The sequence below is a fragment of the Felis catus genome, chromosome F1, assembly GCF_018350175.1.
Source record: "Felis catus isolate Fca126 chromosome F1, F.catus_Fca126_mat1.0, whole genome shotgun sequence".
Classification (NCBI taxonomy): Eukaryota; Metazoa; Chordata; class Mammalia; order Carnivora; family Felidae; genus Felis; species Felis catus.
In genome coordinates, this window is record NC_058384.1 from 13,431,626 (window position 1) to 13,457,475 (window position 25,850).

Sequence of the window (25,850 nt, forward strand, 5' to 3'; positions counted from 1 at the left end):
AATACAATCTATTCTTGTGTGTTGACTTTGTATCCTGCTACTTGCTGAATTCATTTATTAGGTCTAACAGCTTCTCTATGGAGTCTTTAGGATTTTTTATATGTAAGATCATATAATTTGCAAAGAGAAATAACTTTACTTTTTTCCTATCAGATACCTTTTATTTCTTTTTCTTGACTAATTGCCCTCACTAGGACTTCCAGTACTAGATTAAATAGTAGTGGTGAAAACAGGCATCCTTTCTTTGTTCCTGATCTTAGAGGAAAAGCTTTCAGTCTTTCACAGTTGAGTATTATGTTTGTTGTAGGTTTTTCATATATGGCTTTTCTTATGTGGGGGTAGTTTCCATTTTATTCCTATCTCATTGAGTGTTTTTATCATAAAACAGTGTTGAATTTTGTCAAATAATCTTTCTGCATCAACTGAAATGATCATGTGAGGGTTTTTTCCTTCACTTTTTTTGATGTGGTTTATTACACTGATCAATTTTCATATGTTGAACCATCCCTGCATTTCAGGAATAAATCCCACTTAATCATGGAGTATAATCCTTTTAATATGCTGCTAAATTCTGTTTGCTAGTATTTTATTGAGAATCTTTGCATCAATGTTCATAAAGGATATTTATCTATAGTTTCCTCTTTTTTGTAGTGTCTTTGACTTTGGTATCAGGGTAATTCTGGCCTCATAGAATGAATTATGAAGTGCTCCCTCCTCTTCAATTTTTTGGGAAAGTTTGAGAAGGATTGGATTAGTTCTTTAAGTGTTTGGTAGAATTCACCAATGAAGCCATCAAGTTCCAGGCTTTTCTTTGTTGAGACATTTTCAGTTTTTTATTTAATCTCCTTGAATTAGATTTGGATTGTCTATTCTTTGTGATATAGTCTTGGTAGCTTTTTTATTTCTAGGAATGTGTCCATTTCATCTAGGTTACCTCTTTTTTTTGCATACAATTGTTCATAGTAGTACCTTACAATTTTCTATTTCTGTGGAATAGATAGTAATGTCCCCAGTTTCATTTTTGATTTTAGTAATTTGAGTTTTCTCTCTGTGTCTTTCTTTTTCTTTATGAGTCTATCTAGCCATTAATTTTGTTGATCTTTTCAAAGAACCAAATTTTGTGTTCATTGGTTTTTCTCGTTGTTTTATATTCTCATTTTTCATTTATAGTTCATTTATCTCTGCTTAATCTTTATTATTTCCTTCCTTCCACTAACTTTGTTAGTTTGTTCCTTTTTAGTTTGTTCTTTTTTAGTTTGTTCTTCTTTTTTCTACTTCCTTAATTTGTAAAGTTAGGTTATTGATTCGAAATCTTTCTTGTTTGGTAACGTTAGTATCTATAGCTATAAATTTCCCCTTAGCACTGCTTCTGCTCTGTCCCATAAGTTTTGTTATATTGTGTTTTTATTTTCATTTGTCTGTAAGTATATTCAGTTTCCCTTGCTATTTCTTCTTTGAGCCATTGTTTAAACTGTGTTGATTTCCACTTTTGTGAGTTTTCCACTTTTGTTTGTTATTGATTTCTAAATTCATTCTGTTGTGGTTAGAGAAGATACTTTGTATCGTATCTACCTTCTTAAATCTATTGAGACTTAATGGGTGCCTAACACATACTCTGTTCTGGAAAATGTCCCATGTACACTTGTAAAGAATACATATGCTGTTTTTGTTGGGTAGAGTGTTCCGTATATGTCTGTTAGGTCCAGGTGGCTTATTGTGTTGCCTAAGAAGCATGGTTTTAAGAAGAAATTTTCAGTCAAAACATAAAACAGAAAGTTAAAATTGAAGGAGGAAGAGATACCACAGATGATATACACCTTGTTTTCATGGGAGTAACCATAATGAAGGGAGCTTGAACTCTTCTAGCAATGTCTGAGGGGAGTGACTGCAAGGCCCAAACCATGTGGATGGATGATATAGTGCCAACAGCCTCAGTCATACTTGCAAATCCAATCTAAAGTCTTCTCAGGGCACCTGGGTGGTTTAGCCAGTTAGACCTCCAACTTCAGCTCAGGTCATGATCTCACGGTTTGTGAATCCAAGCCCTGCATCAGGCTGTTTGCTCTCAGCACACAGTCTGCTTTGGATCCTCTGTCCCCCTCTCTGCCCCTCTTCTGCTAGCATTCTCTCTCTCTCTCTCAAAAATAAATAAAACATTTTTTGAATTAAAAAAAAAATAAAGTCTTCTCAACAACTTTGTACCTATAATAAAATTCTAATTGATAAAGATAAAATCTCAGATCTCAGACCCACGAATATTACAGTTAGTGACCTTACTTCACCCTAATGCCCTGCCTTCATGAATCCTCCTAGTGTCTTCTAACAAGCGGCTACCTAACTTCTGTTTGAATACTTGCCATGATAGGGAATTGGCTATTTTACAAAACAGTATGGTCCATATTTATACACCATTGTTAGCCAGAAGGTCTTCCTTATTCTGGGGCAAATTCACTTTTTCTGTAACATTCACATACTTAGTCCTAGATAGACTTTTATGTCCATCCAAAATAGACTTATATAAACATTTCCATATAACAGCCTTTTGCAGTCAATTATCATGTACATATACCCTCTAGGTTAAATATCAAAAGTTTCTTCAGTGGCTCCGTATGTGACAAGTTTTTATGCTCATTATCATCCTGGTTATTCCTAAACTTCCCAGTAGCCAAGCTAAGCCTGTTCCCATGTCCATAAAACAAGGATGGATGCTAATGCCTATAGTTCTAAACTAATCAAAATGAATTAATCTGTGTGAAAGTTGTTTACACATTAAAACATTTTGTAAAGGTGAAAGACTATTCAAGTGTATCTGCTTCTTGAAAGGCAACTTGGCAAAACATAGTAGATACTTGCAACTCAAATGTAATCCAAGGACTTGCAACATTGGCCTTACCTGGAAGCTTGTTAAAAATAATTTCAGGCCTATCCCATAGCTATTAAATCCATATCTTCACTTTTAAGAAGATCTCTAAGGGAAGGGAAGCAAAAATAATATAAAATCAGGGAGGGGGACAAAACATAAGAGACTCATAAATATAGAGAATAAACAGAAGGTTGCTGGAGGGGTTGTGGGAGGGGGGAAGGGCTAAATGGATAAGGGGCATTAAGGAAGACACTTGCTGGGATGAGCACTGGGTGTTATACATAAGGGATGAATCACTAGAATCTACTCCTGAAATCAATGTTGCACTATTTGCTAACTACCTTGAATGTAAATAAATAAATAAATAAATAAATAAATAAATAAATATTTTTAAAATGTTGCTATACGTATAAAGGTATTGCCATACTGAAAAGTGAAAAATCAAATTGGAAATTATACTTAGAGTGCCATTCCACTTTTGTGGAATGTGTGTATATGTGTATACGTACAAATATCTGGAAAGATACACCAAAGTGTCCACGTTGGTTATAATTATCTCTATACAGAGGGCTTAGGGATAATTTTAACTGCTTTTAATTTATCCAGGTTTGCTACTTTGCTAATGACCATTGGTCACATCCATTATAAAAAGGAATTTTATACTATGTGTATGATATGTGTAAGTATATAATGGTGTTACGGTGAAGATCATTGCCCTGGACCTCAAAATATAAGCCTCTTGCTTAATTTCAGAACTCCTAACAAAGTCCTGAGAGTTTCAGGTTGCAAAACGCTGAAGGAGTGAGAAGCTCCTCCCACTCCTCACAGCCTCCTCCAACTAGAACACTTCTGACTGCTTCCCAGCCCGCAACCAACATAAAAAAAAAACCATTGTGTCAAGGAGACAGCACCAAAAGGCAAAACGAAGGTAAGGGTAATCACAGCTGGGGATAGTAGCTGAAAAGGAAAAGTTCAGCACGCTAAATTATGTCATGAAACTTGGCTCCTACACCTAGTGCTGTATTATTAAATTGTTTGGCATTGTTAAATGGGTTGCTTTTAAATACTAGACAAACTCTGTAGCCAATTCTGGGAAAACAACTTGGTTTCTTACCAGGAAGGGGACGAGGAGTCTGGGATTTGACTAATGAGGAATTTTATTCCATTAGTGCTGCTTAGTATATTGCCAGTGCTACTGCGTTCTTGAAAGCTGATTACTGACCACACTGCAAGGACTCTCTTACCAGTGAAGCAGCCTTGATTGATCAATTCCTCGACAGGAGACCATGGCAAAGAAGGTGGCAGTGATTGGAGCTGGAGTCAGCGGCCTGGTCTCACTGAAGTGCTGTGTGGATGAGGGACTGGAACCCACTTGCTTTGAGCGGACTGAAGATATTGGAGGGCTGTGGAGGTTCAAAGTAAGTGACATCTTTTTTTTTTCTTTCTCTTGAGCAGACTCTACTGCTTTCGCAGAGTAAATCACAGCTGCAGAGGGGCCTTGTTGAGGGATCTCCTAAGCGACTTTGATCAGACCTATTTCATGCAGCTACACAGGAGCTATAGAAATAGGCTGTCATCTCTCCCAGGTCATGACTCTCCTAACCCAGATGGCCAACCCAGGCACATAAAGGACCTTTTCTTATGGATCCTGCAACTGTCTGGCAGCCCACGTTCTAGTGATTCTCAAAGCAACATACTAATGTTGGAGGACATTTTACAAAACAGAAGTGACAGGAATTCTTTTCAAGAGGCCACGTCTATTCCAAACACTGAGCAAGTGCTTTTTCAGAGTGTGCTGACTTTCCTTTTCTCTGACAAATCGTGTCTGTTTGCTTAGCATTACTGATGACACTCTAGGGTAACTTCTGGGAAACGCTTTAAAGGTATTATTAAACACATTCATTGAGTTCATTCTATTAGCCAAACCTAAATATTGATAATGCTCTCCACTCATCAGAATTTATATAAAATTTAAACAGATACATAGATAGACAACTGCAGAGATTCATAATTATCCCTTCCCACAGTGTTTTGATTTTAAATACTAGCTTGCCACCTCCTCAGTGTGAGATCTTGAGCAAGCTCTTGGCATCCCTGTGTCTTACCCTTCTCAGCTGTATAATGGGGATAATAATATAAAAGTGTAATCACTCCACAGTGCTGTTTTGAAGATTAAGGGAGATAATTTATGTAAAGAAATTAGAGCACAATAAATGTCAGCTCCAATAGCTACATATTTTACAGACAACCAAACAGAAACTGAGGGAGATTAAGTAACTTGATCATGGTCACATAGCTGGAATTGGCATTCAAACCCAGGTCTCTATGACTTCTGAACAGGCTAGCCCCCTACTTATAACCATGCCCTAACTTGCATTTTTTTCTCAGAAAGTTTAAACAGAAGTGCTAGCTCAGAACTCCTGTGCAACAACTTTAGGATTGTGTATCAGGTGCATCTAAGTGAGGGAGTGAACAGTTGCGAACACTCTAAACAGAAGCAAAAGGTTTGAATACACTCAAAGCAGACTCCAAGGTGCAGTTGGGTGGCTCAGTCAGTTGAGCGACCAACTCTTGATTTTGGCTCAGGTCATGATCCCAGGGTCATGGGATCAAGCTCCACATCTGGCTCCATGCTGAGCATGGAGCCTGCTTAAAATTCTCTCTCTCTCTCTCTCTCTCTCTCTCTCTCTCTTTCTCTCTCTCTCTCTCTCTCTCTCTCTCTCTCTCTCTGTCTCTCCGCCCCTCTTTCCGGCTTGCTCTCTCTCTCTCAAATAAAAATAAATAAAAATAGGGGCACCTGGGTGTCTCAGCAGGTTTAGTGTCCGACTTCAGCTCAGGTCATGATCTCACGGTTTGTGAGTTCGAGCCCCACGTTGGGCTCTGTGCTGACAGCTCAGAGCCTGGAGCCTGCTTCCGATTCTGTGTCTCCTCCTCTATCTGCCCCTCCCATGCTCATGCTCCATCTCTCCCTGTCTCTCAATAATAAATAAATGTTAAATTTTTTTTTTAATAAAAACAGACTCTGACATTAGCAGAGACCATCAAAAGGGCTCTGCCTACAAGCTGACCAATTAGGGGGAAGGCACAGACATCTAGCACATGTGCTTTGCAAGTTCGAACTGAATTTTATGCCAAAGTGGATTTTTTAACCTGGGGCTTCTCAAATGTGTATGACTATAAGACATACCTAGAGGGTTTTTTAAAGATACTTAACACCAACCCAGACTTATTAAACCAAAATCTTCTGAGGAGGGGAATCTGTTTTTAACAGGAGTCTCCAATGAATCTTATGATGGCCAGCAAATTGCACAAATACCAAATAAAAATCTATTCATTCAACTATGCAAACATAATCAGAGCTAATGATGGAGATATTGATCCTTATATAGGACAGGTAACTTGCAGAGAGGAAACTGGAAAAACAGTTTGAATCACATTCATTTCTTACTAACAACTGGTCATTAGAAACAGCTTTTCCTGGGGCACCCAGCTGGCTCAGTTGGTTGAGTGCCGGACTCTTGATTTTTCTCAGGTCATGATCCCAGGGTCATGATCCAGGGTAATGGGATCGAGCCCCATGTTGAGGCCCATGTCGAGATCTATGCTGAACGTGGAGCCTGCTTAATATTCTGTCTCTCCATCCTTCTGCTGCTTTCCCCCCCCCCATCTCTAAGATGATTAAAGAAAAAAAAAAAAAAGAAACATTATAGCTTTTCCTGAGAGGGTGATATAATAAGGAGGTCATTCCTGTCTTAACCAAAGATGTATTATTTTTGTTGACTCTAGGTTCACTCTAGGTTCCATTTGGGTGCCCCGCCCCGGGAGATTTTTAATCTAAAGAATAAATGTGAAGTTATAACAAATTTATTATTAAATATAAATTTGTCAGTGTCTTATTACCTGATTTGGGACTTAATATCTAAAAGCCAAATGTCCAGGGGTGCCTGGGCAGCTCAGTCGGTTAAGTGATCGCCTCTTGACTTTGGCTCAGGTAATGATCTCATGGGTTCGCGAGTTCAAGCCCTGCATCTTGTTCTGTGTCGATGGTGCAGAGCCTGCTTTGGATTCTGTCTCCCACTCTTTCTGCCCTTCCCCTGCTTGCTCTCTCTCTCTCTCTCTCTCTTTCTCTCAAAATAAACAAAAAATAAACTTAAAAAAAAATTAAAAAGCCAAATGTCCCTTATTTGATTATCATCAATTTGGTGATAGAAGCCGTAAGAGTTATTTTTACGTGGTCTGTCAAAAATATGACTTGATGAATTCCAGGAAGGTTTCTTCCTGCCCCCAAATACTTTTCCTGCTGTCCTAATCCCAGTTGCCAGTGTTTAACATTTCAGAATTAGAGATACCTTCCGATGGGTTAGAAAAGAAAAATTAGATTAAAATTTGAGTTAATTAAACCTCATTAGATATAAAATGGTGAAGTATATAAGTTCCTGAAACCTTTCACAATATCACATTTCAAACCTCTCAAAACTATGTCCAATAGAGAAACAAACAATTTTCTCAACCCAAAGAAGACAAGTAATCTCCCTGCAGTGTTAAATATACAGTATGCAAAATATCCCAAGTGGCCAATGAGGCCGCGTGAGGGTCTTGATTACCAACAGACTGATTGCCAAAGGGAGGAGGCACCGAAAAAGATGCTGGGAGCTACCGCACCCACTCCCGAGGAAGCTTCACCTCTTCGCTACTCTACCATCAAGAATCAATTTTGAAAATAGTTTATTCATTAATTTCTATATTTACACATAGTCCTTCTAAGATCACCTAACATATTTAGTGCTGACAAGTTAAAACAAAATTTAAGAATCATTGCCCCATGCCCTGCTCAGAAGGTGCTGGATTTTTCCAGAAGGTTCTCCAGCACCCCTTAGTGGCAGCTTTGCAACATGGGCGGGGTGCGTCATGAACCTATTTTTAGCACTTTTCCAGCAATGGAAAAGTACTTTCCATGCATCATCTTATTTTTTTTCTTCATAATACTCCTAAAAAGCAGTGTCAGGGAGCAAGAATTCCTGTCCCCTCAAAAGTCCTTCTAACTGGACTAAGCATCAAATTGACATAAGACAAACTAACAGGAGAAAATCAAAGTTAATAGATGTTCCTGAGGAATCCACATAGACATAGAAATTCCAAAGACAGGGAAAATGAGGTATATACGTCATTCTAAAATAAGGAGAAGTGGGTAGGTTCTGGGACTTTAAAGGAAAGGAATGTCCTTCACATGGCAATAAGAATGGATGCCTGCTCTGTCATTCAGATGGGTCACTCACATAAAATTTATCTCTGTTAATAACCCTTATTCTGGGAAAGACTCTCAGTTTAGATTCTTGTGTACGGTAAAGGGAGGACAAAAGTTTCTCTTGAGCCCATAAGGTCTCAAGTGCCTTCAGTTCAAAATAATCCACATGCCCAAGTGGCACGTTTTGGGGGGAAGAGGGTCTGTCCTGAGATCCTTCAGTAGGTATTATGATTATCCTCATGGACATATCAAGAGGAAGCTGAGTTTTGGAATGAACAATTTCTCCAGGGGAACATAGGTAGTGGGAAAGGCACAAAAATGAAGGTCTATAAGATTTCTGAGCCTGCACACTTAATAATCTTACTGAGGTGTCAAGAGAGGAAAGCATGATCTGCCTTTAGCCACTAACCTTCTCTGCCTCCTTCATTGTTCCTAATACCAGCGTTCACAGGAAAGTTACCAACATATATCGCATTTTTGTTTGTTTGTTTGTTTGTTTGTTTGTTTTACATTTGGTTATAAATAGATCTTTTCCCAGCTACAAATACTCAATTGTTTTAATCTTCATATAATACTCTCTAAATGTCTCTCCATCCTTCCTCTAGATTCAATCTGAAATACCAGTTTCTCTCTTAAAATGTGATTCACACAAGATCCAATATTCCAAACCAATTTATTTTTCCAACATATATATATTTTCAGAACCAAAGGGGTGCTTGGCACTGCTTTAGACAATGGGGATAAATCCCCTTGAAGAATTTATAATCAATTGGTCTAACAATTGCCCAGCATGACTTATGTTTCAGTAGGCCTGGACGGTCTACCTTTGCTAAAACAATTTAATGCTGCATTAGCTTTTTCTGCATTTGCAAAATTAAAGCTATCACTCATATAATTATTTTGAGAGGGATTATCTCATTTTATACTCACAATACTCTCCTACATTATTTGTTATTAATTTCAACTTAAATATAAGAAAACCAAGGGTAAGTGGCTTTCCCATAGTGACTAAATAAATAGTAGGTGTTAGATCTTAGAACTAGCCACAATATTGAGATTAAATACATATAGGCTCTCCATCATGCTTTGTCTCACATAACTCCAATCATTTATACTGAGCTTAGGATCAATCAAAGTTCTGGATCTTTTCTATTTGAAGCACTGATGATCCAGGTCACTATTATTCTACCCTTATGAAACTGAATTGTCTTTTTTTTTATGTTTATTTATTTTTGAGAGAGAGAGAGAGAGAAAGATCATGAGTGGAAAGGGGCAGAGAGAGGAGAAGACACAGAATCCAAAGCAGACTCCAGGCTCTGAGCCGTCAGCACAGAGCCCGACGTAGGGCTTGAACTCACGAACCGCGAGGTCATGACCTAAGCCGAAGTCAGACACACAACCAACTGAGCCACCCAGGTGCCCCTGAAACTGAATTGTTAATTCTACTTACAGGAGTTCACATTTGGGCATGTCCAACTGCATTTAGTTGGTTTTATCTTTGGTCAAGAAATATTCATTTGAAATTTCAATTCTGTCTATTCTTACTCAGCTCTTTCGGTTCTCTACTTTGGGTATACGCAAATTTGATGACCTGTATTTGTCTCCGTCAATGTTTTTGACTTAAATGTTAAAAATAGGAAGATTAAAAATATGAAACAGACACTTGGGACATCACCAAATGGAACTTCCCAGGTGGCACCATCTATCTCTATACTGCACTCCTATCTTTCCTGTGCACCACAAACTCTCTTTTGTGTCGATTGGCTTATTCTTTTTAACAGCACATTCTGTGCACTTGAAGTTTAACATTATACAAGACTAATGTAGGGGCAGAAAAGTTTTCCCTTCTTCCCTTCTAGGTTCTTTGGCTGGTCTAATAATTTAATTGATCTATGACAGGGTAACAGGTCTAATAATTTAATTGCTATATGACAGAGTAACAGGGGGAAAAGAAACAAATATTTAATAACATGTATATATCTTGTATACCTGGGAGAGACTCAGGAAAACTGAGTAACTCCCCGAAATGGCCATCACCTTAAAGACCACCTTTAGCTAAAGACATGAGACGATGTTGAGGGTAGGGAGTCAGTTCCAGGAGGTAACCCAGGAAAAGCAGTAAGAGTGAGGTTGTTGTGTAGATTTAAGCCATTGCCTTCTTCTTTGATAGGAGTTTCTAGAGACTGACTCATCCCCTTCATCTTGGCACAGCGAGAGAGACACCCTTATGCAAGCAAGAGATTTCCCTTATGCAAGTAAATACCTCTCACAGAAAGGTAACTTCTACTCAGTTTTCAAGACCTACCTATGTCTGCTGTTTCTTAAAAAATAACCAGTTTAAAATAATCCCCCTGCCAAACAGACATAGTCGAGGGTGGCAAATTCTGCTCCTCTTTGCTGGTTTAGAACGAACAGCCATTTCCTCTCCAGAAGAGATAACTGCCTTCCCTTTGTTTTACTTCCAGGCATTCTCTTAGGTAAGCTTATCCCAAGAATCTATCGCAGCGTAATTCAATATAACTTAGGTTTTTGTACCTTGCTGCCCAATTAATGCAAATTTCTTAATAACCAAATTTAACATGTTAGATATTTGTAACTCTCCAGGCAGTGAAATATAAAATACTATGGATGGGTCTCAATTAAGTCTGTTCACCAGTAGTTCAAGATATATATTGGTTAACTTGCCACAATATTTTTAAAGTAATGTTTACGTGTGAAGAAAGGAAAAAAGTTTACAGCGTACGACTAGCAAAACCAAGTACTCATTCCCACTATACCACTGACTGTCCATTTTACTATCATTAAGCCCTATTTGCAGTGATGGTAAAATGCTTCTAGTTAACATTACATATTCTTTCATTCTTTCACCAAACCTATTAGCTCATCTTGCACCATGCATGTCCCCAGCATATACTAGGTACCGTTAACCTTAAAAACTGACAGTCATTCTACCAGCAAAAGACAGATTTATTGAGGAATAGAAGAGAATCACAGTCTGGGACAAACAAGCTGTAGCAAAACTGTGTGCAATCCAGGGAACAAAGTAAAGGAATGCTTTTTAAAGGAGAAAACGGTAAGTTGGGAAGGCTGTTATAAACTAAAAGCCCATTGGAATAAACTTGGGGTTTGAGGTATGGTGGCTTCTCATTGGCTGAGCTGTTGTCCAGGACGGGGTGGGGGGTGGGGGGGGAGGTGAGGAAAGAGTCTCTTCCTCCAAATGGAAGAATAAAGTAGTGTCCATATGCAAGGTCAAATCCATCTCTTCCTGTTGGGTCTGCAATTGACTATGAGTGGTAGGGCCAAAACTTCCCAACTCCATTTTAGTGACGTTTACTGTTACTAATTTTCACAGTACTAAACAGGCACAAATGCACAGTCCCTGCAGGCTAAGGGCTCATAGTTCAGAAGAGGAAATACTAAAGCAAATCCATATCAGAGTGCAATTTTATAAGGGCCGTTACTCTAAGTGTTATGGAAAGCACAGAACCTCATGCAGTAGAGAATAGGGCAAGCTTCCTACACGACGAGATGCTTTCATTTGTCTTGACAATAAGCAGAGATCAGGCCTGTGTTCTAGGCAGTGTTCTAGGCAGAGTAAATGGCATGTGCAAAGGAGCTTGAGAAACCTAACACGCTTAGAGAAGATAAAGTCACGTGATGCAGCTAGAACAAAGGAGGCAGGTGGGTGAATAGAAATTGATGAAGCTGGAGAGAATAGTCAGGGTCTCATCATGAAGAACGTGTGTCCCATTCCAACAAGTATACTTTTTACCGTGAAGGCAGTAAAGAAAGTAGGCAATATTGGAGTCAGGGAGTTTAAATGGGGGTCACTATCAGTGAGCAAAGCCAGAGATCTAGGGAGGTACCAACCTAATAGAGGGATAGCAGAATGCAGTAGCGGTCTAATAAAGATGGTGGCTCCCAACATTCATGTGCATCAGAATCAGCTGGGGAGCACTTTTTTTATATAAGTTTATTTATTTTGAGACAGAGGGAGAGAGAGAGCATGAGCAGGGGAGAAGAGAGAGAGGGAGAGAATCCCAAGCAGACTCCTTGCTGTCAGCACAGAGCCCAATTTGGGGCTCCAACTCACAAACCATGAGGTCATGACCCTAGCAGAAACCAAGAGTCCAACACTTAAGGGACTGAGCCACCCAGGCACCCCAGCTGGGGAAGCATGTCTTAAATACACATGAATGGACCCAAACCAGACCTGCTCAGAGTTTATGTTTTTCAAAGCTCTCCTGAAATCTTATCATGCAATAATCCATGAATGGCATTTGGGAACCACAATTTTTCCCCTAACTGTAGGACAAGAACATAAAAATAGTTTCAGTTGTACTTATTTCAAGCAACGGAACAGATAGCTATAAGTTCCATCGGAAAGGGTGAAAATTTGGAGAGTGGTAGAAATTTTTTAAGAAATACAATTTTATTATTTCCAACTGCTTAGAGCAACTAGCTAAGAGAACAAATATTTACTGGTCGAGGTCAATATGCTAATGTATCACAATGAAAATGACTAATTTATAAGTGTTTGTAACTCACATTTATAATAAGTTGAATCTATTTTCACTGTATAAGTTTGCTCCCTTTAGTAGGTTAAATATTACCATTATAATCTTCCTCAAACTTAGTTTTTGCAACCTTTTTATTCTTACACAGTGGAAGATAAACTTCAGTCTAATCTATGATCAAAATATCATAAGTTCTAAATCAGTGCTCTCTGAACTAATTTTATTTTGCTATATAGTCTTCTGACATTCAGAAAATTCTACATTAGGAAAATACTTCATCATATGACCATTTCTCTTAGGTAAATCGTAGCAAATTCTATCTGCTAGGAAATTCAGACTATCAGTATTTGTGCTTAAATATCATTTTTAGGTACTATTTCTATTTTAAATAAATATGAGTTACATTTATATGTTTTGAAAGCTGTGTCTCCCTGTCTTTGTCTTGGCTGAGAGGAAAGCTTCTCATCTTATTCTGTCTCCATTCTTCCATCCTCAGAGCCCAAATAGCTAGCTAGCTAGCCATATATATATATATATATATATATATATATATATATATATATATACTTTTTTTTTAATTTATATCCAGGTTAGTTGGCATATAGTGCAACAATGATTTGAGGAGATTTCTTTTTTTTTAATTTTTTTTTACATTTATTTATTTTTGAGACAGAGAGAGACAGAGCATGAACAGGGGAGGGGCAGAGAGAGAGGGGGACACAGAATGGGAAGCAGGCTCCAGGCTCTGATCCATTCATCTGTTGATGGACACTTGGGCTCTTGCCATACTTTGGCTATTGTCAATAGCACTGCTATAAACGTTGTGGTGCATGTGCCCCGTCAAAACAGCACACCTGTGTCCTTTGGATAAATACCTAATAGTGCAATTGCTGGGTGATAGGGTAGTTCTATTTTTAGTTTTTTGAGGAACCTCCATACTGTTTTCCATAGTGGCTGTACCAGTTTGCATTCCCACCAGCAGTGCCAAAGAGATCCTCTTTCTCTGCATCCTCGCCAACATCTGTTATTGCCTGAGTTGTTCGTGTTACCCACTCTGACAGGTGTGAGGTGGTATCTCATTGTGGTTTTAATTTCTATTTCCCTGATGATGAGTGAAGTTGAGCATATTTTCATGTGTCGGCTGGCCATCTGAATGTCTTCTTTGGAGAAGTGTCTATTCATGTCTTTTGCCCATTTCTTCACTGGATTATTTGTTTTTTGGGTGTTGAGTTTGGTAAGTTCTTTATAGATTTTGGATACTATCCCTTTATCTAATACGTCATTTGCAAATATCTTCTCCCATTCTGTCAGTTGCCTTTTAGTTTTGCTGATTGTTTCCTTCACTGTGCAGAAGTTTTTTATTTTGATGAGGTCCCCGTAGTTCATTTTTGCTTTTGTTTCCCTTGCCTCCAGAGATGTGTTGAGTAAGAAGTTGCTGCGGCAGAGGTCAAAGAGGTTTTTGCCACTTTCTCCTCCAGGATTTTGATGGCTTCCTGTCTTATGTTTAGGTCTCTCATCCATTTTGAGTTTATTTTTGTGTATGGTTTAAGAAAGTGGTCCAGGTTCATTTTTCTGCATGTTGCTGTCCAGTTTTCCCAGCACCACTTGCTGAAGAGACTGTCTTTATTCCATTGGATATTCTTTCCTGCTTTGTCCAAGATTATTAGTTGGCCATATGTTTGTGGGTCCATTTCTGGGTTCTCTATTCTGTTCCATTGATCTGATTGTCTGTTTTTGTGCCACCAAATGCCTTTTTATTCAATGTAATAACAAGCTCCCTGGAGACAGAAACTCTGTGTCCTGTTTGCATTTAGTCCCTAACTCAAAGCTCAGGGCCTGGACAGGAGAGATACTTGATATGTATTTGTTTATTAATAAGAATCATTCTCCCTTCTCAACCATCAGCAAAGGGTTTTACCCAGATTCATCTAAACACATAGACATCTGCTTCAGCCAACACAGGAGGAAGCCAACATAGAAACAAAGCTTTTTTTTAACAGCTGTATACCAATCAACCATAATAAAGATTATTACTTGATCTTCAGGGAAAAACTTGTGATGTCATCATCGATTGCTGACAATTGCTGACACCAGTAGAACTCCCAGAGGAGAGTCTTGCCCTGGCTCTGAAACTTCTGTAGCGGTTCAGACATCACAAGCAGTCCTTCTCGTGACTCCAGAGCCCCTTAAAATTGACCTGACGGAGGAGCCAACCACATTTGAAAGCCACTGTATTGGCACATGAAAAAACCAGCATGTTGGCTACACTATCTTAGTTTAGCTTTTTCAAGAGTCAAACTAGTCAAACTATGACTAGTTTAGTAAGACTAATCCTCATGACCTAATAATAATAACAATCGAGGCAGACATGTGTTGGGCACTTATTTAGAGACAGGCATTGTGCTAAGCACTTTACCTAATCTCAGCCTGATAACAATTGATCAGTGTCGGGATTATTAATGAACCCCATTTTACAGGAGAAAATGAGGAAACTGACTTACGTAACTTGCCCATGGCTAAAAAGCCATTAAAGGTGGTAGAATCAGGCCATCAATCCAGTTTGACTTCAGAGCTCTCACATTTCCTCTGTGCCACTTATGAAATTATCTGATCTTGAGGAAAAAATAATTGGTATCTCTTTGCTTCATGAAATACAGTTGACCCTTGAACATCATGGGGGTTGGGGCACTGACTCCCACACAGTCAAAAATCGGTGTATAAATTTTGGCTCCTCCTTTGAGGCACCTAGGTGGCTCAGTCAGTTAAGCATCCCACTCTTGATTTTGGCTCAGCTTATGATCTCACGGGTTCCTGAGTTCAAGCCCCACATCAGGCTCCTTGCACTGACAGTGCAGAGCCTACTCGGGATTCTCCTTGTCTCCTCTCTCTGCCCCTCCAGTATACACAGTCTCCCTTAAAATAAATAAATAAACTTTAAAACAAATTTTTTGGCTGCCCTAGAACATAACTACTAATAGCCTACTATTGACCAGAAGCCTTACTGATAACATAAACAGTCGATTAACACATATCTTGTATGTTATATGTATTATATACTATATCCTTACACTAAAGCAAGCTAAAGAAAAGAAAATATTAAGAAAATCGTAAGTACTGTACTATAAAACACCTACGTATAAATGGAGCCATGCAGTTCAAACCTATGTTGTTCAAGGGTCAACTACATTTCCAAGTTTGAGAATTTGGCTGGATAAGAAAGTCAGACATTTAGTCTTACCAAGGACATTGTACTTGACCATGCTGAAACATCCAGAAATATCAGTTTGACCCTAGTCATATACAATTTGAAGCTAGGGTTTGAAAATTAAAATGATTTATTGAACCAGAGTTCAGGGTCGTTATATCCTTGTGTATGAGGCAGAAACCACTTCATATTCTAACGCAAACTCCCTTGACATTCAAGCACTTACAGTTAACATCACACCAAACTGTAATCACCTAGAAAGCTGGCTGACCCTAAACTGACTAGCTTTTATCCAGCCATTTGAAACTGAAATAATGGTACAATCTGAGCCTTGATTCCAGACTAGTAAAGGTAAACACATTGTTCACATTCAAAAAGGCATTTGGCTCCTGACCTACAGTAGGCATGAATGGATGGATGGATGGATGGATGGGGAGAGATAGAAGGAATGCATGAGGGAGATGGATCCTCAAAACGTAGACTTAGTTAGCAAATATTCTACATACCACTCCTAAATGACATGATCTGAGCACAAACATTGTTTTAGCTTTGGTAACTCATATTCGTACTGATAATCCTGAAATTAGGACACAGTGAGGCCCAATGCATATAAAGAGCTTTGCTGATAAAAGAGGAAAGGTCCCACAGTTTACTCTTCTTTAAGTCTTTGAAATCAAATCCAAACTCTTGTGCAGAAAACTCAGGTGTGATGGTGAGTGTGCCTGTGTCGGTTATCTTGCTGCTAGAAAAGCTACCCTCAGTGCCTTTCATGTACTGCGGTGAATGGGGAGTTTTAACCAACAGCTTTGCTGAAGCTTGTAGCTTCCTTAATAACACAGACAATAACAACACTGTTGAGCATCCAGTAGCTGCCCATTTTATAGATGAGAAGACTGAACCTCACTGCACTGACTGGTCCGGGCCACACACTCTAAAGAGAGACGGATTCAAAGCCGTGTCTAACTCCAACAACCAGATTCCTTCAGCTAGTCCAGGCTGCCTCTTTCAGTGCTGCCAAAGATTTAAGGAGGCTGGATCTAAAGGTTTGGCAGGAAAGTAACAATTCTTCATGAATAATGATGAGAGAGAAACATGCACAACTGAGTTATTATGGTGGCAGGATTAGAGTTCAATATTTACTTTCCTTTATTTACTATTCTGTGGAAACGACAGAGTGCTGTTTCTGTATCACTGAGTAATCTATTCCAATTAATTCACGAGTTCCTGCAACTTTTCCATTTCATTACATTGCACCCTAACGTTGCATCGTAATAACAACTACTGTTTGCCTGAATTATGCCTTAGTCTGCAGAAGCATTAATTGAGGAGTTCCTGGGTGGCACCATTTAAATTTTCTTGAGCAACCCTCTTTGATAACATGCCGATTTCAGGGACACTGAATCACCACACTTAGCTCTTACATAATTTAACATAAAGAACATTATCAGTATGCACAGCGCTTAGAGGAAACTATAAACTCAACCATAGCATGTGCTGTCTGAGGTTTTACCAAAGTATAGTGGCTAAGATTTAGATTCCAGTCGAAGATGTGATGGATGCTAATGCTGTTCACTTTTAGCACTTGAGGAAGGTTGGTTTCCATAAAGCATAAAATGAAGGTGGGGCATTCAAACTAAGATGTGAAAACTACCTGCTCCCAGAAGTATTCATCTTAGGTACAATTCTCCAGAATACTTCCTCACCAGTATCCCAGAGTTTGTTGGTTCCTAAAGAGGTGGAAGGTGGAGATAGGCTCTCCAGAGGGAGTTCCGGAATGGGGCTAATTGTCACAATGGCTGGCATTAAGCAGGTAGAGAGGTGCCCAGTATCCTGCAATGTGCCAAAACGAGGGTTGTCCCCACTTCCTATCCACCAGGGGCAATAGCCCCTCCAGTGAACAACACTGGAGGACCCCAACGAGGCCCTCTCACACGGGATGATGGAACACATAAGCCGCACCTCAGCACCCAGACACTGTAGTGCCTCTACAGCAGTGAAAGACGATCACATAACCCAAGGGTTAGACTCGGAAAAAGAGTAAAACACCAAGGGATCGTTTTAAACGCAACATGATTATCACTTTTTTTTTTTATTTGCTTCTTTAGGAAAATGTTGAAGATGGCCGAGCGAGTATCTATCAATCTGTCATCAGCAACACCAGCAAAGAAATGTCCTGTTTCAGTGACTTTCCAATGCCTGAAGACTTTCCAAACTTCCTGCACAATTCTAAGCTCCTGGAATATTTCAGGATTTTTGCCAGAAAGTTTGATCTTCTAAAATATATTCAGTTCCAGGTATTGTATTTTGGGGGGAATGGTTTTCACCACATGGGTTCAGCTCACATTTAAATAGAGAAGTTACTCTGGTAACTAAGAAAAAGTGAAGAAAACAAAACATTTCAATCCAATTCTTTGCTGAAAGATAAGAGCAAGATAGAAAGCCCAAAAGGTAGTGTCCCTAACCCCGATATTATAGATTACATGCACATTAGCAGAAGAGGAAAATCACCTGTTAAAACTAAGGATTTGAATAATGATGATATTGACCATGAAACTGCACTTAAGCTAATATCTATAACCCCTGCAGACTCCTAGCCTCATTTCCCTTGAAAGAATAGAAGAAGAAAATCAAACTGCTATTTCATTTTTGGATCTTCTCTGTAGAAATGGAATTGCTGAGAAATACGTATGAAATAAACTCACAGCTCTCCATTCATTTCATAAGCCTGTAGAAACTATTTTTGGTCTTTTGCGGGGGGGGGGGGGGAGGCATGGCACATTCTCTGGCAACATAAGGCTGGTTGGATCATTTTTAGATACAATTAGAACCACCTTTCCTGTGCTCCCTCAAAAACAAATAATCAACAAGAACAATATTCTCACTATACATGCTGGATTTTTATCAATAACCTACACTCTGAAAACTAGTAACTGTGCTTAGGAAATAAAATTAAATTATACCTCTGGATAAATAACTGTGAGTGAGCTTATTTTCTTGTAACACAAGAAAAAAATCTCATTTTCTCAGTAATTTCATTTTTGTTCCAGGTTTGCATTCTATTAATTTATAGTAGCTTGATTGTGGTGGAAATCTATTATTTGTAACTACCATGAAAATGTATCTGATGTAGTTTTCCCCAATGCCTGGCAGAACCATCCTATGAATAACAGATATTTTTGTACCAGAAGCTTTAATAGGTCTTTGCCCATTTGACTATCAATTTATTTAACAGATATATTGCCCTCTTATGATATCGTTTGTGTTATGTGTTCTTTGAAAGGTCACGTTAAAGTTGCAAGGGAGCTGTTTCTTTTGTTTATTGCGTTACTGCTGTTGGATTCCTGGAGATTAGAGAGGGGTTAGGAACACTCATTTCCATTATTAGTCTCTTGGTACAAGTCATAAGATATTCAGGCTCCACTCGATCTATAAAAGCTCTGTTGCATTTCTAATAGCCTCCTGAGTTGCACTGACGGTGTTAGTTCCCAAAGCACATTTTTAGTAGCAATAACCCACAGTGCTTTAGCTAATATACTACCTTAAACTGCAAATCTGAAATCTTTTCTCATAGCCAACAATGCCCAGACATTTTATAATACGTTAGCAAACTTTATACTAATAGTCTATATATTTTCTTAATTGGCACAGCTTCAAAAATTGCCAACCCAGCGTTTTTTTAAATATCTGAAAATTTGAAAAGCAGGCGTATGGGACTCAAATACTTGTAAGCAAGAGAAGCATGCCATGACTCTAGAAGTAAGAAAAACTTTGTTTCCACTTGACATTGTTTCTTAAACACCAAAGATGTATAACCTTTATGTGCATTTACAAATTCATAGACCTCCAGTGAGCTACATTAAAAAAAAAAATTAATGGGGGTGACCGAGTGGCTCAGTTGGGTTAAGCATCTGACTCTTGATTTCGGCTCATGTCATGATCTCATGGCCTGTAAGTTCAAACCCCACATCAGGCTCTGTGCCGACAGTGCAGAACCTGCTAGGAATTCTCTCTCTCCTCTCTCTCAAAAATAAACTTAAAAAAAGGATTTCCTATTAAAAAATTAATGAACATAAATTATTTCATCCAAATGAGATCATGAACTATATTGCTAACACAATGTACTCTGTTTTAAAAATAATTAATATGAACAGCTACCATTCATGGGATGCTGACAATGTGCCAGGCACCATGCAAAGTGCTTCACACGAGATGTCTTCTCTAGCACAGATTCTGCACAGAGGTGGACACATAAAAGTTTCTTAATCAATACTGACTGTGCGATCACTTGAATAATAAACATGTGTTTTGTATCTTGCCCAGAACTTGTCTGTCTCTCTCAAGTCCTTATTCAGTCCTTAACAGACAGGTTCTCACTGCTGAGTCAGGCCTCTTGCACAAAGTACCATATCCTTGGTAGCTCCCTGCCAAATAAGAATGAGAAGGGGATGCTTCGCAGTCTCTCTCTTCAGTGAGTTGAAATGGATTCAAATGGAACCGAGATGGAGTCTGCCCATCCCCACTCCCAGGGTACTACTGAATGAAGCCCTTGTTATGCCAGAGGAACGCTCAATGATGCCTTCTCTGTGTTCGTTCAAGACAACCGTCCTCAGTGTGAGAAAACACCCAGATTTCTCATCCTCTGGCCAATGGGAGGTTGTTACTGAGAGCAACGGCAAGAAGCAAAGCGCCGTCTTTGACGCGGTTATGGTTTGCAGCGGCCATCACATCCTCCCTCACATCCCACTGGACTCCTTTCCAGGTGAGGCCTGCGGGGACTCCTAGCTTTTTGGAGTAGGTCTTGTTGGGGAGGAAAAATTTTCCTCGACCCTTCCACATTCTTTTGGCTAGTCTCAGAGTTAAATTGACAAGACAGACTAAGAGGGAAAAGTTTAATTTAATTATGCATATAGAGACTCCGTAAGAATATGAGGCCCACAGGCAGTCAGGCAATTGAGGTTTGTGTGCCATTCTGAGCTAAAGAAAAGGGGGCACGGGTTAAGGGCTTCAAAGGGAAGGAAGTCAGTTCATAGGAAGGTGAAAAAGCCTTCTGTTTGATGGCCCATCCAGAAACAATGGGACACAGAGAGGAAGTTTAACAAACAGACTTTGCTAAGTTCCTCCCTGTCTACCTCCCCTAGTTCATATTATACTGTAGTTATCGACAGTGACAGCTCCCTCCCAGGAGCAGGTCCTCTGTCTAAATTCTTTTAGGCAGTTGGGGGAAGTCAAAGGTTTTTCTGTTTTAAGGAGGCTTCTGCTCCTTAAAAATTACTAGCTTAAAATAATTCACATGCCAAGGAGGCTCATTTTGAGGTGATGAATTTGGCTGCCCTACAGTGTCCAGGTATTTTATATGCAGATTGGATTGACAGGCAAAATTAGCTACTGCAACGGGACATAATATTAAGATCTGGATAGAGCCAGAAAGATGAAAAGCTCCACACGCCATCTTTGTTCCCATTGACCTCTTTGGGTCTTCATGACACAGGGACTTCGGCCAACTTCCTCCAAAGTCACTAAATCTTCCCTGGGATTTCAGAGAACTTTCACCCAAACTGGTTCTCCATTGGCAAGGCCCTTATATCCATGTGCCTACCTTGGCCTTTATCTAGCCTACCAAACCCTGTGACTCTGTTATATCCTTGGAGACTTTTCCTCAGAGCCATGCCTACAGACAGGGATACTGAGGAGATTTCCTGGCAATAAGTGCTCCTACAGGACACTGATGGACACAGAGAGAGTGAAGGAGAGGGATGTAGCCAATGGAACCCCACATCCATCTCTCCTGGTACCTCACAGGCCCTTCTCTCAGAGAGTATACTTCCTTCTCAAGGCCCTCAGGGGAATGTCTAATACAGTGGTTCACAGTCCAGACCTCACACTCAAACCACCTGCGGAGTTTCTAACATCCTAATGACCCCCAAAAGTTCAAATGATATAAGATAGGTCTAGATCAATTAAGGGTTGCTCAAGTGATTTTAATATACAGCCAGGCATAAGATCTTCTACCCCAAAGCAAACAGAATCACCTGGTGGGCTTTTAAAACCACAACTTGCTAGGCTCCACCTCTGGTATTTCCAACTCAGTAGATACGGTGTCATGAGGCTGAGAATTTGCATTTCCAACAAGTTTCCAGGTTCCAGCTAATGATGCTGGCCAAAGGACCACACTTTGAAAACTAATGATCTAAAGGTTCTTTCAAGCAACCCACGATCAAAGACAAATACTTTAATAAAGTCATATTTTCCTGGGAAAGACAGAGAGAGGCTTGTCTTCAAAAAGGTTTGTCCAGTGAGTTACTGACTTACCGCAATGTAGGAAGCGTCCTTCAATTTCTAGGTGCCTGTTTTTAGTTTATTTTCATTTTTGTTTGCTTTTGCAAAATAAGAATGATAAATATTATTCAATTATTACACAACTACAATAATAGCACTTCACAATATGTCAAATAACATTTAAAGGAATACATGTGTTAAGTGATATTAAAGTATCACTATACAATCCAAAATAGGGATGGCTCAGTCGATCTGAGCGTCTGACTCTGACTCAGGTCATGATCTCACTGTTCATGGATTTGAGCCCTGCATCAGACTGCACTGACAGTGCGAAGCCTGCTTGGGATTCTCTGTCGCCCTCTCTCTGCCCCTACCCTGCTCTTTCTTTCTCCCTCTCTCCTTCTCAAAAATAAAAAAAAATAATAAACAAACAAAAAAATAGGATAATGGGTAGTGAGAAGCCAGCATCCGACTCTGCTGTATTCATTGAAGCCATTTGTTTATTCTCTAATAAATATATAAGCTGCAGCCTCTGAAATCAACTCTTTTGGTCCTGTGCCATATGCTAGCATTTCTTCTATACTTAATTCTTTGAGTCTGCCAATCGGTCTTGCCATTGCAACTCCCCTAAGAGGGGAAGAGGTAAAATAAATAACTGACCCCAGAAAAGAAAAGCTGAAAATGCACTTTTACTGAAATGTACGTGGTTCATGGATTTCTCTCTTCTTCCCCTGAAGGTATTGAGAAGTTCAAAGGCCAGTATTTCCATAGCCGCCAGTACAAGCATCCAGAGGGATTTGAAGGGAAACGCATCCTGGTGATTGGACTAGGAAACTCGGCCTCAGATATTGCCGTTGAGCTGAGTAAGAAGGCTGCTCAGGTGGGATGCTCTCTGCTTATCTTGTACCATGGAGGAAGGGAGGAGGGACATATTGGAAAACCCCAGCCACGTAACCAAAAAGCTCCATTACTCATTAATTGGTTGGTTAGTTGGTTCCTACAGTGCGGTATCATAAAAAAAAAAAAACCTGGTAGTCAGGAAGCCAAGGTTTACCTCCCAGCCCTGCCATTAATCAGCCATGTAACCCAGAGTAAGTCTTCTTCTCTGAGCCATATATGTGATATATCACCTACACAGTAGATTCCTCCCACAAGGGACAATGCCCTGATTTCAACAGCATTCCGTTTTGCTTACCAGGTTTTTATCAGCACCAGACATGGTTCCTGGGTCATGAGCCGTATCTCCGAAGACGGCTATCCCTGGGACATGGTGTTGCACACCCGGTTTATCTCCATGCTCCGAAATGTCCTGTCACGATTCAAAATAATTCGAAAATGGATGATGGAACAGCAGATGAATCGGTGGTTCAACCATGCAAATTATGGCCTTCAGCCTCAAAACAAGTAAAGACATTTTGCTTTTTCATGTTATACTCATTGATAAAGCAAGGGTGTTAGAGGTGCCTCTTGGTAAAGAGCCAAATTGCTAACACAGCATTTCAAACTACAACCTAACAGTATGGGTATTACAGACATTCCAGGATTTGAATTCCAAATTTGTGCTGCATACCTTTTAAAAAGTAAATACTTAAAGAGATGAAATAGAAAATATTATGAACTTTTTTATGGTTGAGTAATATTCCGTTGTGTACGTATACCACATCTTTTATATCCATTCATCTGTCAATGGACAATTAGGTTGCTTCCATATTTTGGCTATTGTGAATAATACTGCAATGAACATTGGGTGCATATATTTTTTTTCAAATTAGTGTTTTCATTTTCTTTGGGTAAATACCCAGTAGTGGAATTACTGGATCACATGGTAATTTTATTTTTAATTTTTTGAGGAAATTCCATACTGTTTTCCACCATGGCTGCACCAATTTGCATTCCCACCAACACTGTATTAGGGTTCCTTTTTCTCTACATTCTCGCCAACACTTAGTATTTCTTGTGTTTTTTATTTTAGTCATTCTGACAGGTATAAAATGATATCTCATTGAGGCTCTAATTTGTCTTATGATTAGTGATGTTGAGCATCTTTTCATGCAGCTGTTGGCCATCTATGTCTTTTTTTGGAAAAACATCTTTTCGGGTCTTCTGCCAATTTTTAATTGGATTACTCGGCCATAAAAAAGAATGAAATCTTGGCATTTGCAACAGCATGGATGGACCTAGAGACTATAATGCTAAATGAAATAAGTTAGTCAGAGAAAGAAAAATACCATACGATTTCACCCAGGTGTGGAATTTAAGAAAGAAAAACCAAAAAAAAAAAAAAAAATAGACTCTTGAATGCAGAGAACAAACTGGTGGTTGCCAGAGGGGAGGTGAGTGGTGGGATGGATGTAATAGACCAAAGAGATTAAGAGTACACTTATCTTGATGAGCACTGAGAAATGTGTACAATCGTTGAATCGCTATATTACACATCTGAAACTAATATAACACTGTATGTTAATTATACTTGGATAATAAATTTAAAAAAGAAAAGGAAATATTAAGAGCTGCTTCAGAAAGCAGAACTAGGATCAAAGGAAGAACTTCCTAATACCCAGAGCTGTCCAACATTGGAAAAGGCTGCTTTTGTTGTTGTTGTTGTTTGTTGGCTTTTGTTTGGTTGGTTTGGTCTGAACCACAGACATTGATTTCTCATAGTACTGGTGGCTGGGAAGTCGAAGATCAAGGTGCCAGCAGATTCGGTTTCTGGTGAGAGCATTCTTCCTGTCTGGCAGACAGCTGCCTCCTCACTGTGTGCTCAAGTGAGGGGGAGAGAAAGAGAGCTGGTTCTTTTATGCCTCTTCTTATGAGGTCTCTAATCCTATTGGATCAGGGCCCCACCCTTATGATCTCATTTTACCTTAATTACCTTTTTTTTTTCTTTTTTTGTTTTCAGGAGTAAACTTTAGTGATTCACCTCTTCCATGTAACACCCAGTGCTCATTCCAACAAGTGCCCTCCTTAATGCCCATCTCCCATTGAGCCCATCCTCCCACCCACCCACCGCTCCTACAGCAATCCTCCCTTTGGTCTCTGTATCCAAGAGTCTCTCATGGTTTGCCTCCCTCTCTGTTTTTATCTTTTCTTTCCCTTCCCCTATGTTCATCTGTTTTCTTTCTTAAATTCCACATATAAGTGAAATCATATGATATTTTTCTTTCTCTGGCTGACTTATTTCACTTAGCGTAATACATTCTAGTTCCATCCACATTGTTGCAAATGGCAAGATTTCATTCTTTCTGATTGTTGAGTAATATTCCATTCTGTATATATACCACATCTTCCTTATCCACTCATAAGTCAATGGACATTTGGGCTCCTTCCATAATTTGGCTATTGTTGATAGCACTGCTATAAACATTGTGGGGCATGTGCCCCTTTGAATCAACGTTTTTGTATCCTTTGGATAAATACCTAGCAGTTCAGTAGTTGGATCATAGGGTAGTTCTATTTTTAATCTTTTGAGGAAACTCCAAACTGTTTTCCAGAGTGGCTGCACCAGTTTGCATTCCCACCAGCAGTGCAAAAGGGTTCCTCTTTCTCCACATCCTTGCCAACATTTGTTGTTTCCTGAGTTGTTAATTTTAGCCATTCTGACAGGTGTGAGGTGGTATCTCATTGTGGTTTTGATTTGTATTTCTCTGATGATGAGTGATGTTGAACATCTTTTCATGTGTTTGTTAGCCATTTGGATGCCTTCTTTGAAAAGTATCTGTGCCTTCTTCCCATTTCTTCACTGGA

The 25,850-nt window shown here is 39.3% G+C and overlaps 1 protein-coding gene across 5 annotated transcripts in view; it reads left to right on the forward strand.

Moving 5' to 3' along the window:
- The first annotated feature begins 3,651 nt into the window (after positions 1–3,651).
- The window catches only part of FMO2 (flavin containing dimethylaniline monoxygenase 2), a 30,192-nt gene continuing 7,993 nt past the window's right edge, over positions 3,652–25,850 (forward strand). Inside the window, exons 1-6 of one of the 5 annotated variants that reach the window (XM_019821608.3) lie at positions 3,652–3,791; positions 4,144–4,281; positions 17,936–18,124; positions 20,427–20,589; positions 22,844–22,986; positions 23,305–23,510. In XM_019821608.3, the coding sequence (XP_019677167.1) occupies positions 4,150–4,281; positions 17,936–18,124; positions 20,427–20,589; positions 22,844–22,986; positions 23,305–23,510 (833 nt within the window). In that variant the 5' untranslated portion in view covers positions 3,652–3,791; positions 4,144–4,149. The other 4 variants (XM_003999186.6, XM_019821609.3, XM_011290888.3 and 1 more) reach the window with 4 other exon arrangements.